Genomic DNA, 17,206 nt, shown 5'->3' on the forward strand with positions numbered 1-17,206 from the left:
CTTTTGGCTTCAGGCTGTGCCTCCCAGATCTCTCTGGCCCATTGTCCTGAGTTATAGAGCCACACATCCTGCTGCTTCTGACCTCTTTGTCTCCTGAAGGTCACAGACACTATTAAGTGGAACCTGTACAGAACTGAACTCAAGATCTCTCCCATATCTCACATGCTAAAAGGAACATCCCCTGTGTGCCTTACCAGTCATCCAAACCAGGACATCTGGAAACCACCTCTTTCATCAGCCCTCACAACCAGTTGGAACCCAGTCCTGTGAATTGCGCCTCCTTTCTCTTCTGTTTTTACCCACTGCTGCCCTAACTCCAGGCATCAGCATGTGTTGACTGAACAGCTCCACTGCCACAGCTTTAACTGGACCCTGCCTTGCCCCTCCCTATCCATGCTATACAGGAGTCAGTGATCTGCTGAAACACACTTCAGCTGACCCCATATAAAACTGATGGCTCCCTGAGGACCAAGTTCAAGCTCCTGGGCATAACATTTAAGGTCCTTATTATCTCTCCAGCCCTTTTTCTTGAGGAGCACCTTCTCCAAATTCAATATACACTTTCTGGCCATCCTGAGACTATACCAGTCTGTATCACATTTCCCTGCCTTTGTTTATTCTGCTGCCTCAGTCAAGAAGGCTCTGTAATGCCTGAGGTACTGGGTTCAATCCTCAGTACCACTGAATGCATGCATGCATGAATGAATGAATGAATGAATAACTGTCAGCCTGGGTCCAATCAGGAGAAAAACCATGCAGTAAGCACATAGGGAAAGTGTAATGTAAGGATTTTGAATTGTAATAGGGGATTGAAGCAATAAGAGTTGATTAGCAAAAGAAGTAAAAAGAGAACTCTAAGTAATATAGGAGTAGCAGAGTCTTAGAGCTGAGATAGAACCCAAGGAAAAGGCCCTCACTCCCTCACCCCTGCCCAAGGCCAAGATCTACACCACGCTGCACAGGACGTGATGAATCTAAAGCTAAGAGAGAATAAAGACAATAACCAATAACCCATACAGGCCCAGTGTCTTGTTCATCTTCAGAGGAGCAAATATTCATTTTTAAGACTCAGTTCAAATGTCACTTCCTCCACGAAGACTGTCCCAGCCCTTTTCCCTTTCTGTCCAGGTAGAACCAATTCCTCTTCCTTTGTGAGTGTAGACTTTTCCCCCTCTTGACATGTATACTTGGACCCCAGTTATACTTCTACTGGAGGAACTTTCAATGGTTGATTTCTTTTTATTTGTTTACCTCCCATTAGCATTGCCAAAAAAATTCAGGACCCTCAGTTAAATTTAAATTTCAGATACATGACAAATTTTTGTATAAGTACATCCCAGTTATTATATGGGACATTCTATAAGAACAGTATTTATCATTTATGTGTAATTCAAATTTAACTGGTTCTCCTGTGTTTTTGTTTGCTAATCTGCAAACTTACCCCTACATCCATTTCCAACTATGTCTTCCTTGATGGCAGAAGTATTTCCCATTGATCTCTGAATCCTCACAGATAGCCTAATGTGTGACAGTATTCAATTAAAGTTAAGAGATTGGGGACTTCTCTGGTTGCAGGATTGAGATTAATTGGAGAGAGTTAAGACTAAAGATAGAGCCAGTTAGAAGGACAGCAATAAACCATCTGAAATATTATGAAAGCTTCAACAGAATGGCATTAGAGGCAGAGAAATAGGGAAAGGCCTGCAAGATCTAAGGACATGGTGACCAGTGGTTAAAGGATATGACAGAGCTCTAGGAGTCTAAGATGTTGCTCAAATTTCTATATTATGTCATTGGGTGGAGTTTGGTACCTTTGCTGAGGAGAGAATACTAGAGGTGGTGTGGAAGCTGAAAAGCAGGGAAGCTCATTGATGTGAGGTGCAGAACAGGGTGGAGAAGAGTGGAGGGTGGATGTAAAGGAGAACACAGAGGCTATCAAGACAGATATATGAAGCTTGAGCTTTCCAAAAATGTGCAGGTAGACATTGGATTTATAGACTTGGAGCTCAGAGAAAGGTCTGGGATGGAGATAAAATGTGAGCATGGTTAGCATGGAGGTGGTAACTGAAGCCGTGGAAGCAGATATTGTTGTGGAGGCAGGCAGAGAGAGAGAAGAGAGGAAGAAAAGAGTCAATTTGAGAGCCTTGAGAAACACATAAGAGGCAGAGAGAGGAGGAACCCAAAAGTAGTCAGAATGAGCAACTGAAAGAATAGAAGGAAACCAGGTGAGTATGAGATCAAAAGAGTCAAGGAGTTAGGTGTGGTGGCACAGGTCTTAATCCCAGTGACTTGAGAGGCTAAGGCAGGAGAAAATTCAAGGCTAGCCTGGGTGATTTAGGGAGATCATTTCTGAAAAAATAAAAAGGGTTGGGAATACAGCTTAGGGGTAGAGTGCCCCTGAGTTTAAACCCTCAGTACTGAAGAAGGAAGGAGAGAGAGAGAGAGAGAGAAAGAGAGAGAGAGAGACACACACACACACAGGGGAAAGCAGATTTTCAAGGAGGGTTGACAAAATTGAGTGCTCCTGAGAGTTCAAAGTACTAAAGACTGAGAAGTGGCTATTGGGTTTAGAATGACAAGGTCCCTGGTGACCTCAACGAAAGCTCTTTTAGTGAAGGAGAGGTGGAAGCAGGTATGTCTAACTACATAGATGTGACAGCATCATTTTTAAAATAATGGGGTATATTTGAGCCAGTATAAATAGAGGGAAAGGAGATATGAGATAGAAAATGTTTGAAGAATGGGGAGCATTGTAAATAGTTGAGACAGAGAGCCCCGATACTGGAGCTGAATACACTTGGAGGAATTCAGCTACAGGAGGATATTCATCATAGTATCTAGAACAGGGCATGCTATCACAATGCGGGCCATGCACTCCAAAGGGGCCTCTGAAAGAGATTTGGAAAGTCTGTGGATACCAGGCAAGGTGTCACATATCTGTAATCCCCAAAACTTGGGAAGCTGAGGCAGGGGGTTCACAAGTTTTAGGCCAACCTCAGCAATTTTATAAAGGCCCTAAGCAACTTAATAATGTCACATATCAAAATAAGGAAATAATAAGGACTGGGGATACAGCTCAGTAGTAAAGCGACCCTGGGCTCAATCCCCAGGATACCCACACACAGGGAGAAAGGAAAAAAAAAAGAAAAAAGAAAAGAAAAAGAAAAAAGGAAGTCCGTGGAACACTCCTAAAATTGTTTACCACATTTACTTATCAGTGACATTTCTAGCATTTTGATAGAGGAGAGGGTCATAGCTTTCATCAAATTTTCAAAGGGCTTCACAATTCCAAAATAGGTTGAGACCCATACAAATTCTTCTAAATCTTTTCTGTGGTCACTCAACTTTCTATCTAAACCTATCCTTTTCAAGATGAGACCTCAGTCAGCTAGTCCACACACAGGGATCTTTAGCCAGGAATAAGATGGCAATCCCTGGACAGGGAAGGAGGAAAGTCTTTGGCAAGGGCATCTTCCAGACCAGGCAACTGCAGGCAAGGGGAGTAAGTAGAACCTGGAACTATGCATCCCAGATGAAATGAATGTAGAGGAGAGTTTGAGGAGTTCTCTGGAGCTGGAAAAACCGTCATTTCAAAGCTCCCTATCATTTTCTGTCTTGCAAGAGGTGGTGACTTGATACCCCTTTGTTGGAGACCACACCCTAATTCTGGGAAGAGCAATCAATGAATAATGTGGTTTTGCAAATGTGAAACAGAGATCAGAATAAAAAATGGAGGGGCTGGGGAGATAGCTCAGTTGGTAGAGTGCTTGCCTTGCAAGTACAAGGTCCTGGGTTCAATCCCCAGCACTGCAAAAAAAAAAAAAAAAAAAAAAAAAAAAGGAAATACCAGGGTCATGGAATTGACAGGACATTTTCAATACTCCCAGCCAGCCTTCTATAGACTATATGATACTGAGTCATTTTCTTTGGGGTGCGTTTGTGGAAACAGGATCCAGAATCAATTTAGAGGTGGAAGGAGGGACCAAAGGGATGTTTGAGAGCAAAAAAGCACCAGAGTTTTGGTGCATAGAACTGGGGCAGAAGGGGAGCACAGGCACGGTTTACCTCCTTGACCCATAATGGCCCAGCTTTTCACAGCTCTTGTGGTTCCTCGCTAGCCTGGTGAAGTGACTTCTTGCCAAAGCAGGCAGGCTCGTGGGCAGATGGGAAGGAATTCCGCCAAGTTGTTAATGCCTGGGATCCCACCCTCAACCTGTCTCCCTTCCAGGTACTCTCACCCACCTCTGGCCACACCTCTGCACATGATGGTTCTCCCACCTATCCTATCCAGACCTCCACCCTCAGTTCCAGATCAGCAAGCATATCCTCCTGCTTCCTGACAACCCCTCTGGATGTTCCATTGTCTCTTAGTGTCCTTTCCAACTCCATATCCCTGTCTTATTTTCAAAGAAAGAAAATCACATAAATCACTCAAAAACAAATCCCTAGGACCTAGGAATCACATTTTCAAAGGACATGCAGAAAGCTGTAGGACCTTTTAGAGATGACTTGGGGACAGTGCGAGAGGTCAGGGTCAGCACTGATATTCCTTCCAGATGAGAGTGTACCTCTTAGTTTCCTGTTCTTTTATATCATTTGCCAAATTGAACTTAAATAAGTTCAATTGAACTTATTTGTTAAATAATTGTTAAATAAGTTCAATTTATGTTATTCAATTTGTTATGTATCTTATTGAGGATTTATTGTCTGTCTGTCCTTAGTGTCCACCCAGTAACTGACATATAATTGGTGCTTAGTAAATATTTGTTGGCTGAGTAAATGAATACTTCTCATTCACCAGGTCCCTTTAAGGCTCTTCAGTCCTTTCCTACATTCATATGTCTGTGAAACTCTGTGCTTCATTCTCCCAAATCAGCATCCCAGTGCACCCTCTTCCCACCTTCAGCATTTTTCAGATATTTTCTTGCCCTGGACTGTTTCATGAGATGAAGGCAGTGAGCTCCCCATGCTGGACCATCTGCAAGAAGAGATAGTGTGTGCACCTGTCAGGGTGCCTTCAAGACAGTTCCCTGGATGGTAGATACTGATCAGTGGGGCAGGGCAATGTATGGTTTTCTGTGTCTTACCCACTAAGTTAGGACCTCAAGAGTACCAATGGGGCTTCCTCCTTAGAAGGATCTGTAGTTTCTTTTCATACAGGTAACCCGGGTCCCAAGTGCTGGAAACTGTGGAGGGGTTGTGAGCTGGCTGTGAATGCACCTTGGCCACCCACTCTGCCCAGGGCTCCATGTCTTCCATCTCAGAGCTACTGAATGGGGGCAAGCAGCTGGCCAGGCCTGTATTGCTGAGTGAAGTGTATGAGTGGGAAGGTCAGGACACAACTCCATCTAGCTTCTTCTACCAATCCCCCCACTGCCCAGGAAAGGATCTGACAAATTACCAGAGTAAATAAATAAGTTAGAAATAATAAATAGGGGTCCAGTGCCCAGGAGTGAGTACAAGGTCAGCTCCAGCACAGGCACTTTCAGCCATGCAATTGCAATGTGACTCCTCCAATTCCACCCCAGCTGGGCCATTGCTAGATTCTCTAGAGGCGGTCTCAGGACCTCTGCCTGGCTAGTGCCAGTATGTGAGAAGCGGTTCCCAGGGTCTCCATGGTTGAAGTCTCTGGTGTCCATATAAGCCCCTTCAGGCTGCTGATCAATAGTCCCTCCATTTCTCCAGGGCTGATGTTCGATGTCTCAGATGGGGCTAGTGCCTCAGCTCTGAGGCCTCCATCTGTGGCTGAGGCCCCTGTTTAATGGGGCCCAGCTGAGGCAGCAAGATGCACGGGTAAGGGTCTGTAAAGCCTTGGAGAGATCCCTCAGCCTAGGCAGCCACAGGCAGTGGCTGAGAGGTGGTCCACGGTCCTCCAGGTGCTGTTAACGTCCATGAAAGAGACTGCCTCATAGCGAGTGGGCCGGCAGCAGGGCTGGCTAACTGGCCGGGAGCCCGGAGGCGGCTTCAGGGCCCCGGAGTCCAGCAGGGCTGGCCAGGCTAAGATCGTGCTGAGTGCGAGGCCGCGGCGACAGTGAGCCGCTGCAAGAAGCGGAAACGCACCAACTCATCGGATCTGTGGCCCAGACCGAGCGCATGAACCGGCACCAGCTGCGTACGCAGGCGGCAGCCTCTTGTCCCCGTGGCCCGCGTGTGGCTGCCCCGGGTTCCTGCACGCGCCGCGCGGACTCCGCGGGGCGCAGCAGGCGGGGACACGGGCGGGGGTCGGGGCGCGGGCGGTGGGGGTACCGGTTGGGGAGGCTGCGGCTGTGGCCGCCGGGCTTTTCCGCCGCACAAAACGGCTGTGAGTTGCCCTGGAAGGAGATAAATAAAGTCCACACACTCTCGGGCCAGCCTCGCCCCTGCCCAGCCCCTTCCCGCTCTCACCTACCCGGGTGGTGGCGGGTGGGCGGCGCCAGGACTGGCGCGGGATCTTCGTGGGTGGCCGGACTGTGGGGCAAGGGATCCAGTGAGGCCTCGGTGAAGCTGCTCAGTAGAACCAGAGCGATCAAGGCCGGCCACAGGGCAGGCTGCAGCAGAGATAGATATGGAGCCTCAAGAAGGAAGAGGGCACCCTGGTGGGCTAAGGTGGGGAGAGCCCAGGGAGGGGCTGCCTTGGGCTGAGATCGGAGAGGGGTTGGGCTCCTAGTTGTGGGGAGTCGGGAAGGGCTTAGGTGCAATACGAATGTGTTTGCAGCTTTTGGGAGCCATGGGAGGGATCGCCTGAGTGCACTGACCATCCAGAGAAATCCAGTTCCTTAACTCACATGCCTGGTTCCTCCCTGCCTGACCATTTCCCCTCCTACATCTGGTCCCAGCCCAGGCCAAATCCTGCTCTTCCTCCCCAGCAAGCCACCCTTCCTCAAAACCAGCCGGGAGTGCCTGTGGGTCACTCACCTGCCACTTAGGCCAGAAGCAGTGGGGCAGTGCAGTAGGGCCTCCAAGTCCAAGTTCCATCTCTATCAACACCAGGAGCTCCCATCAGCCTTTGTTGACCTGTTTCTCCCCCACCCTCTTGTGAGGCAGCTTGCATATTGAGAGATGAGCTATCTTTTGAGGAGGTCATCCTTCCACCTGAGTTTCTCCAAGCTACAGCAGACTTGGGTAGCTGGACTCAATCCAGGAGAAGTAGCTGCACTGAGAACCTTATTATGTGTTAGGTGCTTTGCAGCTGTTTCCTCTTTCACAACTCTCTGAGGTAAATAAATGGTTTAATTCCCTTTCCCAGATGAGCAAACAAGGCTCAGAGAAACTCAGAGATTACCTAAGGTCACAGGGTAGACCCACACAGGCATGGGGAGAAGGGTCCTGTTTTCTCAGAAATTTCCTGTTCTGTGTTGTGGGGCTGGAGCTGCCAAGACTGACTGAAGAAGGTAGCAGCAGCTGACCATCCCTGGTCCCACAGACAGCTTTCACCCCATGCCATCAGGGGAGGAATCTGAGACCTGGAGAAGAATTAGAGTGGCTACTGGTCATTTTGAGAGTTATCTGATGACAGTGAGGCCCAGCGAGGCCTGGGGCAGTGCAGTAGGGCCTCCAAGGCTGCCCACCAGGGCCAGCACCACTGCACCTTGTTCTCTGTAATGTGTGTTCTAGACCCGAGGCGTGTGTTTTCTCTTCTGTCCACAGATGTCCCTCCCAGCATTGGTGGAGGTTGATGGGCCCTCTGAAAACACAGGGCCTGGGACATGGCTTCCTATAGCCACCAGAGGGCAGAGTCTGCCAAGTCTGCAGACTTGAAGGGGAGGTGGGCTTTTATATGTTTCTCTCTGCTCTCAGGTCTGAGTCACTCCCAGGAGGACCAGGCAGCCTCCATAGCAGCCTGATCTTGAAGATGAGCCACCTTGAGAACTGGCCCAGGTCTGTCTCTTCCTTACCCTCTTGTGGATTTGGCAGCCTGACCTTGCTCCTAGAAGTTTCTCCCATGAGCCATCCTTCCTGATCCCAGCCAGCCTTCCTGAGCTCCCCACTGCACTTCCAAATGCCTCTCTGGAAACCCAGAATCTTCATGGACCCTCATTAGTCAGTCTTCTCTTGGATGGGGCTGTCACCCACCTCCCCCTAGGGCACAGAATGCCTACACATCTATGGAACAGACCTCCCTAGGTCTTCTTACAGGGCCAGGCGTTGGCTTATTGGCTAACTAGATTCAGAGTCCTCAAGACCAGGTGGCCCACTATTATCACCATGGAGCAAAAGTAAGACCTCTGCACTAGAGGGAGCCCAGGAGCAGGGCCCTTACTGGCAAGCGACTCAGGTCCTATCTCTTTCTCCTGGGCCACTTGATCCTCAGCCCTTGCCACCCACTTCCATCACCCACTACTCACCATGGGCTGGGGTCCTGCACCGTTTTCTTCTAGGCACCTTTCCTGGGACCAGTGTTGAACTTTCCCCCGCAGCTCAAATGGCTCATTCCCAAGGCTGTGCACCTGGCAGCACTTTTTTTAGCCCAAAGTGCAGCCTTGGCAGCCAGTCTGTGCCTGTAGCAGCAGCGGGAGCCTCACATTACAGGAGGGCTAGCACAGTCTAACAAGGGACAAGAGGGACTGGAGGGGCTGGGAGAGGCAGAGAGCTGCTCTGAGGGCCCAGGAGAGGGAGGACGCCAGAAAAGTGAAGGCTGCCCTGCCTCTGCCCCCAGGTCCTGGAGCGTCCATCCAGGGCAGGGACCAGGGGATGGGCAAGCGGGTTGGCTTACCTCGGGTGCGGGGTTCCCAACCCCAGTCACAGCCAGGGCTGGGACCCGAGGGACTTGCTGCTGGCGGAGCCCGTGGGCCGTTTCTGGGGGCCGAGCCCAACTCCATCCCTCAGCAGCCTCCTGCCCGCCGCCGTCCGGTGTCAAATTCCAGCCCCGGCGTCACCGGATCCCGGGGTGGGGCCCAGAGCGCCCCCGCCCCGCCCCACCTTTCAGGGCTCACCTGGCCGCTCCACCCGCCGGATCCGGTCCCCACTGGCTCCCCTGAGTTTCCCGAGGTGGGGGGTTGACGCTGGGAGGACCCTCGGATGCAGAATAGAGAACGCGGGCACCGGAGAGGCGCGGAAACTGGGCGTTCGGAGTTGTAGACCGCGAAGTAGGGAGCTGGGAGGACTGGCCGAGGGGCGGGAGAGCGAGCGAGGGCGGGGAGGGAGGGACAGGCCGGTCGCTGCCTCGGCCCGCGGCCTTTGAGTGTGCAGACGTGGGGGTTCCCGACTGGTTGCCCTTGCAGCGCCTGGGACCCCAGATAGTCTCTCTCAATGGACGGGTCATCGGCCTCGGACGACAAGGTTCTGCGCTTTCAAGGTCCGAGGCCACTAGACCGCACCGCTCACTCCTGAGCTGCCTGGGACTTAGGGGAGCTGGCAAATGCAAACACCAAGGTCACGGGCAGAGCCGGTGGAAGTGGGAAGGTGGGCTAAAGGGGATGGTCACCTAAGAGGAACATGTGAGCTGGAGCCTGAAGCAGGAGCTGGAGAGTGGCATTTCGATGCCTAATTACGGCAGTTTGGCAGGTGGGCTGGGGATTGGGTGAGTAACATGGCTGGAAAGGTCATACTAAGGAATCTGGCCTTTTATCCTCAAGTCTCCCAGCAGAATGGTGTGATCAGGGATGCATTTTTGGTGCATGACTCTTGAGAGCTTCACATGCTTTGGAGACAGGGAAGATAGAGGAGAGAGGTGAGGTAGTCAGGAGACTGCTGGGCAGAGGATGAGGCCTGAACAGGGAGCCTGGGCTGCATGGCACCAATCCTCCACACACCCCTGTGAAAATTCAGTTGGTACTTGATTGCATGGGGTGAACAAATAGGAAGGACAGAGGTGTGCCTTTAGCTTTGGACTGGGTGGCCAAGTGGAGAGGATACACTGGGAAATGAGGCTCCCTGGGGAGGGGCTGGTTAGGGGCAGGAGCTCATGAGTTCAGCGTTGAACATGCTGAGTTGGAAAGGCCTGTGGTTCTCCTAGTGCAAATGATCAGGAAGCAGCAGAATTTATAGCCTAGAGCAAAGTGAAGGGAGTTCAACAGTATGAGAACTGTTGACCAACTGACACACAACTAGAAGCTGTGGGTGGGGCTGAGTGCGCAGGGAACGTGTATGGACCAGTTGCACCCAGCTATGTATCAGAACCACTGGGGATCTTTAAGAACCACCACATCCGGGCCCCACCTGGATCTGAATTAGTCACCAGGTCTTGGGTGGGCAGGTGCAGTTTTCCAGATCTGCACAGGTGATTCTGGTGTACAGCCAGGGCTCAGAATCACAGCTTTTGTGAGGGAGTTTTGTGCAGTGCTGGGGACTACAGTCAGATTGTGGAGAAAGGCTGTTGCTGGAAGCTTGACAGGACCCTGTGGAACAGGTCAAGTGGTGAGCAGCTTGATCCGTTGCCTCCCTTAATTGATTGCCCTGGGGCAGCTTTCCTGGGGATTTTTTAGCTAGGACCACTACTTCTGGGCAAGCAGCTTAGTCCCTGTACAACTCTAATTGGGTGCCGTCCAGGCAGGAACTGGTACATTGGAGTTGTGCATCACAGGGGCCCGTTTTCAGCAGAGTATGAAGGGCAAGTCAGGGCCTTGCTTCCCCTCAGCTGAGGCGGCCTCTGTCTGGGAACAGACTTTAGAAGTAAGCAGGGCATGTGGGGAGTCATGGTGGGAGGGCCTGGGGTTGCCTGAACTTTTGGAGTAGGCAAGAGAGGTGCAGGAAGCTCCCTCCACATGGCCTCAAGTGTGTGTATGTTTGTCCATTCTCAGGCCTGCTGGGAATGCTGGGAAGAGATGGATCTGATTCTAGGGTTCTAAGGCGATGAGGTGGAGGGTGTCCTTTCTGAAGTTCTTCAGGGGTTGTTTACAGCTGGGCTGTGTGTCCCCTGTTCTGTGTGGGAAGGGGGGATGGATGGAGAGGTCATGCCTATGTGCTAATTTGGGGTCAAGGCATATTCTTCCCAGAGCCAAGCTGAGGGTGTCAAGGGGTGATCCGTGGGCCTCTTCAGGCCAGGGGCTACCAGTGGTCTTTCCCTCTTAAGGTAAAACCCCAGAGGTTCCTAGATAGCCACCTAGGTACATGACATGAGAAGTAAAGGGCTTTGATGATTTGTGGGCTGGAGAGGAGGCTCTTGGGTTTAGCGTAAGTGGCTAAAGCCTTGGGTTCCTTTTTCTTCCAGGAAAGTTAGAAAAAGCAAAAAAGGAGGCCAGGTTCAGGGAAGATCTTTATTGCTTCCATGAGGGCTGCCTAGGATGGCTGCCACGGCCTGGTAAAGTCCTTGGGCCTCACTTCCCTCTGGTCCAGGCTAAAGGCAGAACCCAAGGGCTTAGAGTCTCATTGTGGAAAGCCAGAACACCTGACAAGTGGGTCAGTCCAGGCCTGGGTGGTGTCCAGTGGATCAGGTGTGGCTGGGGAGGAGAGAACAGCCGTTCCTATCAAGCTGGGCTGGGTCTCCTGAGCTTTCAAGTTCTGCTTTAGCCCAGGGCTGTCCTGTTGGTTCCGAAGGGATGGCTCCAGGGTTTCCCTGCAGGACAGCTGGGGGCTGGTGAGTGGGAATACCCCATCTTCTCCCCAAGAAAGGCCAAACAGTGTGGTGAGCAGGAGGGGACTGGCATGAGATGCTGCTCACCTCCCTGTGGCCCTGCAGTGCAGCACAGGCTGGTCACCGCATTCCCACCCTCCAGCTAACTGGTACCACTGCTTGATGGGCCCTCTAGTGGGCCTCTTCCTGCACAGCAAGTGGACCAAACTTTACTTCTCCAATCTAATTAAAAATAAATTATTCCCCCCTCCCCCCTGCCCAAATTCACAAAATGATAATACACCAAACACTGATTGGAGAAACAATTCTGGCAGCAGCTGTGCTGCCTAATGTCCCACCTCCTGCATGCTGGGCCTGCTGGGCACAGCCAGTGGCCTCCTGACCCTCTGGCTTCTCGGACCCAGGCTGAGAGAGGCTGAGTGCTGGTCTCTGAGGCTGGCTTCCGAACAGGCACAGCTCTGCCCACCAAGGCCTCACTGCCTCTGGGGCCTCTTGGCACTGTCCTTCTCTGGGTCTGAGGACTGCTGCACAGGTGGTTGCTACTTGCTCTGATGGCACCTAGGCCTGTGTGGCCGAGTGCTGGGTCCATTCAGATGCCACTGCTTAGGTCAGTGATGACATGCGCTTTCCACCAAACTTCCGCAGGAACTCCTTCTCCCTCTGGATATTGTGTGTCCAAGACTAGAAGGAAAGAGATGGAGAAGTGATGAGGCAGGCAGCTTCTTGGGGGTCCCTGCCCTCAGAAGCTCTGTGACTGGAAATCTAAGGCAGACACTTGTCATCCATGGTGTCTACAAGACCACAATGACCCTGCTGCAGGGTGCCATAACTCATCCCTCTTCCCGAGACTCAGAGAAAACAACCTTCGCATCCCACCTTTGTTCCTTCAGAACTACACCCTGACTTCTCCCAAGTCTGGGTGGTGTAAGCTTCCCAGTCCCCTCATCAGTTCTGCAGAAAGGACCTTTTTCCTCAGACTCCAACCCACCCATGGCTAGTCTGGAAGCACCTAGGTTCTAGACACCCTGAGGGCAGGCAGGTGAGTCACTGAGTCCAAGAGCAAGGGGGTGGAGTCACCTCTGGTCTGATGCAGTTCACTCTCAGGCCTGGGATGCTGATAAAATCCTGCCTCCCTGATCACAGGAGCCAGGGAGCCTGAGGAGCAGAGTGTAACTTTAAATAAAAACTTTAACTGACAAATAATAATTACATATATGTATATTTATTTATGGGGTACAATATGATGTTTTGCTATACAGATACACTGTGGAATGATTAAATCAAGCTACTTAACATCTATCACCTCATACTTTTTTTGTGATAAGGACATTTGACTAGCATTAATAAAATTTTTATATATAGCCCTATCTATCTATCTATCTATCTATCTATCTATCTATCTATCTATCATCTATCTTTTTTTGCAGTACGGGGATTGAACCTAGGGACACTACTACTGAGCCACATCCCCAGACATTGTTTTCGGGTACTGGGGATTGAACCCACAGGTTGCTTTACCACTGAGCTACATCCCCAACCCTTTTATTTTTTATTTAGAGACAGGGTCTCACCAAGTTACTTAGGGCCTTGCTAAGTTGCTCAGGCTGGTCTTTTTTTTTTTTTTTTTTTAAGTTGCTGATGAACCTTTCATTTATTTATTTTTATTTATTTACATGTCGTGCTGAGACTGAACCCAGTGCCTCACACATGCTAGGCGAGTGCTCCACCACTGAGCTTACAACCCCAGCCCTCCGGCTGGTCTTGAACTTGTAATCCTGCTGCCTCTGCTTCCCAACTCACTGGGTGTGCACCACGGCACTTCACTATGAGAGGCTATTCTTTTTGTTAATGTGGAAATCACAGGGAAGACGCTGCCTTCCAGGTTTTCCAGGATAGTGCCATTCCCAGTACTTAAATGACCAAGTCCCTCTAAGAATGAAAAACGTGATTGAATAAATGAAGGAATGAATGTCAATCCTGGCTTGTATCCAATAGGCCTCTCTGTTGCTTTTGCATCACAGAGCTTCACCACACCTCTACTCACAGATAGTATTTACTGCTGCTAAGAATTTAGGGCTCTCGAGGCTGGGGTTGTGGCTCGGTGGTAGAGCACCTGCCTAGTACACATGAAGCCCTGGGTTCGATCCTCAGCACCATGTAAAAATAAAATAAAGGTATTAAAAACAACGAAGCCAATTATTGAAAAAAAAAAAAAAAGAATTTAGGGCTCTGTCAGTCCTTATTCTGATCCAGTCAACCGTCTCCAACCTTCTAAATCTTCTCAATAAATTCAGGCAGTCATCAACAAAATTCCTATATTCCTTGGCTCTGAACTTCCTTTCTGTTTGGAGGTAGGGAGTGCTAGGCACAAAGTAGGTGCTCAATAAACACATTTGTTGAAGGGAATTAAATTTTATAGGCAAGGAAACAGGTTCAGAGGAATGGCAGGGTCAGGATTCAAGCACATGTAGAAACTTACAAAACTACTTATTCCATACCTCCCTCTCCTAGGGAGAAATAAGCAATTGATGGGTCAGTTTCAAAAGCACCCACTAGGAGTCACTGAGGGGTAACAGGTTAGCAGAGGACTGGATATTTGATGACACTAAGAAATTATTAACTATTTTAGGCATGATAATAAAAAAAGTCTTTATCTTTTAGAGTAACGCAATGAAGTATTTTTAAAAAAATTGTTTAGTTGTAGATGGACACAATACCTTTGTTTATTTATTTTTATGTGTTGCTGAGGATCTAACCCAGTGGCTCACATGTGCCATGCAAGCACTCTGCCACTGAGCCACAACCCTAGCCCGCAATGAGGTATTTATGGCCAGAAAGATCTACTGAGACTTATCTAAGGCATGAGTGGGGTGGGGGGCATGAAAGGAAGGACAGTGGACATGTGTGGATAACTGGTACGTGGGAGCTGAGCATATTATTCTTCATACTTATGTTTGACCATTTTTTATAGTAATTGCTAATATTTTATTTTTATTGGTGCATTATAATCATACAGAATGGTGGGATTCATTATGTCATATTTGTACACGCACATAATCTGAACAATTTCATTCCCTGGACAATTTTCTTTCATAATGAAAAGTGGGACACGGAAGCCTGCCCTGGGTGTAGCTCTCCGGCCAGGTGATAACCCGTTTCCCTTTTCTACGTAGACAAATGAGGAGACTCCTGAAGATCCACTGCCGTGGGAGAATCCTGGACACACTCAACTACCGCACAATCCAACCTCTCAGCAGAGTCTTCTTCTACACCTTCTTTTCCCACCATTTAAAAAAAATTCTAAGGACTACTTTATTTTTTGTAGTGCTGGGGATTATGCCTACCAGGCAAGCGTTTTCTGCCACTAAGCTACACCTTCAGCCCTCTACCTTTGTCTATGGCTCTTCTCCCTTACCAGCCACTGGTGTCTAGGGTTCTGCTGTAACTACTTGTGCTTCTTCCTTGCTGTCCTCTCTCTGGGCCATAACTGCCGTGCCCTCTCTATATCTGAGTGAGCAGTTGTACTTACTGCTTACAGTCTGTTTCCAGGCCAGGTTCTCTGCTGTGTGCAAGACTCTTATAGGAACTGCTTCACCCTCCAACTACTGCTCAGCCTCCCTCCACCCCTTCTCTTCCACATCCTTACAGCACTTGCAGAGAGCAACTTCTGCAGTCTCCACTTGCCATTCAATACCTCATTACCTCACTACCTTTGGAGCTGTTCTCACACAGCTAGCAGTCCTCTCTTAGCTGGTGCTTCCAGAGGCCCATCTCAGAGGAAGAGTGTCCTTATAAGAGACTCAGGGGATTTCCCATACCCATCCACCATGCATGGACAGAGTGAGAATACAGTTATCGGGGTCCTCACCAGACACCAAATCTGCCAGCACCCTGATCTTGAACCTCCAGCCTCCAGGACTGTTAGAAATAAATTTCTGTTTTCTAAAGCCACACTAGACTAAGGTATTCTGGAACAGTAGCCTGAACATATCAAGACAGAACCAAAACCTAATACAAACAGAAGGTAACTGAAGCATAGATGGGGGATGCAAATCTCGACATCATGTACAGTGAGAAGATTGTCTGAGATGGAGCCTTAAGCTCGAGTTGATTCTTAGTGGGTAGATCAAAACCTATGGCATGAGAAAAGAGAATGCGAGAAGGGGTAAGTGAAATAGGAGGAACACTAGAAATGACTGACTCAGAAGCCTACGCAGGAAGGAGTGGTCAACATCATCATCATCATCCTATGTGTTTCTGTGCTGGTTGTGGTGGTACATGCCTGTAATCCCACCTACTTGGAAGGCTGAGGCAGGAGGAATGCCAAGTTCAAGACCAGCCCGGGCAACTTAGTGAGACCCTGTCTGAAAATAAAATAACAAGGGTTGGGGTGTAGCTCAATGGCAGAGTGTCCCTGGGTTCAATACCCAGTGCTGCTGGGAGTTGGGGGAACTGTTTGAGATCATGATCTGGCAGTCTTGAGGTAGGTCACTGGTGACCTTTGGGAGAGTTGTGTAGGTATGGGCAGAAGGCTGAATGGGGTGAGGAGTGCCAAGGGGTTGCTCTAGTGGGAGCTCTGGTTTTCTCCCGGGAGGGAGGGTTGTTGGGAACCTGTGGAGTGTGAGGGTCAGCACAATGTGGTGGGGCTGGAGAGGGGCAGGTAAAGACACTGACGGGCAGGAATGAGAGTTGGCAGAGACCAGAGTTCCAGAGTCATGGAGATATGAATCTGCACAGGTAAGAGATTTCTCGATCACCCAGATGTAGGGGCAGAGAAGCTTCTCAGGCACTGGCCTGAGACTTCCAGGTGTCAGGCCGGGGTCAGTGGAAGGCGGGTTATAGAAGCTAAGGTGGAGAAGAGAGTTCAGATTTTCCACAAGGGATCCTTGCTGTGATGCCAGGGGAAGCTACCAGTCGAGGAGGGCTAGAACCTACCTGTACACGTGGATTCCCTGGGATAAATTCTGGGTGATAAAGGGTGTCCATGCTTGGCCACAGGGATGGGGAGGAGGTACATGGGCCCTTCCAGAGACGGAGGGGCAATATTTATTTGTGGGTTGTGTGAGTGGCAAGGGAGCCCTCTGGGCAAAGACAGCGATTGCAGAGGGGGCCCATTTGATCTGGTGCCAAGACTAAGGTACTATGGGTTGCGGTGCAGCAAGGAGGGGCAAGGTGTACAGAACATAGGAAGGGAGGGCCCCACGGAGGGAGAGAGTTCAGGGAAAAGGACGAGGTGGGGGCTGGGTGCAGAGGAGGCTGGGGAGGGGAGTAAGTAGGGTTTTGGGGGTCAGAGGCCTGCATGGAGTGGACCTCCCATGCTTAGCTGAGGACAGGCAGGGCTTTCCTGGGGAGCTCTGGGCAGCTGGCTCGTCACTACCGTTCATTTATGTGCACCAGAGCCTGTGCTCTATGCTGGAAGCCCCCCTCCCTTGGCTCTTCCGCACACCCCAGCCCGAACCTCTTTGATGGCTGCCATGGGCGCACAGTCTCATAGTAGTGCAGGGGTGCGTTGGGCGTGCTCATGTCGTAGCCGAAGCCTGCGACTGCCACCATCATCACAGCCATGCAGCGCCATGGTCACTGCCACGCTGCCAAGAGGTTGGGATGGTTCTGGAGAATGGGAGAGGAGGCATTGGAGCTCAGCCTCAGGTGTTGAGAGCACAGATAGGCTCTCCAGAGCTAACTAAGCTCCACTGCCAAGAGCCCTCTTCCCCC

The 17,206-nt window shown here is 50.1% G+C and overlaps 2 protein-coding genes across 2 annotated transcripts in view; both read right to left on the reverse strand.

Moving 5' to 3' along the window:
* Positions 1 to 5,405: 5,405 nt before the first annotated feature.
* Artn (artemin) lies at positions 5,406 to 10,549 on the reverse strand. Its single transcript, XM_047561136.1, is given in 6 exon segments — positions 5,406 to 5,986; positions 5,988 to 6,044; positions 6,046 to 6,311; positions 6,389 to 6,527; positions 6,895 to 7,134; positions 8,325 to 10,549. Coding segments are annotated over 5 exon segments (684 nt in total). The 5' UTR covers positions 6,955 to 7,134; positions 8,325 to 10,549; the 3' UTR covers positions 5,406 to 5,824.
* A 594-nt stretch (positions 10,550 to 11,143) lies between these two features.
* St3gal3 (ST3 beta-galactoside alpha-2,3-sialyltransferase 3) overlaps positions 11,144 to 17,206 on the reverse strand; it is a 190,717-nt gene continuing 184,654 nt past the window's right edge. The window contains 6 exon segments of the mRNA XM_053743415.1: positions 11,144 to 12,122; positions 12,125 to 12,172; positions 16,950 to 16,967; positions 16,970 to 17,041; positions 17,043 to 17,087; positions 17,090 to 17,101. Of these exon segments, the coding sequence (XP_053599390.1) occupies positions 12,081 to 12,122; positions 12,125 to 12,172; positions 16,950 to 16,967; positions 16,970 to 17,041; positions 17,043 to 17,087; positions 17,090 to 17,101 (237 nt within the window). The 3' untranslated portion in view covers positions 11,144 to 12,080.

This window comes from Sciurus carolinensis, chromosome 1 (assembly GCF_902686445.1).
Source record: "Sciurus carolinensis chromosome 1, mSciCar1.2, whole genome shotgun sequence".
In the NCBI taxonomy this organism is placed as follows: Eukaryota; Metazoa; Chordata; class Mammalia; order Rodentia; family Sciuridae; genus Sciurus; species Sciurus carolinensis.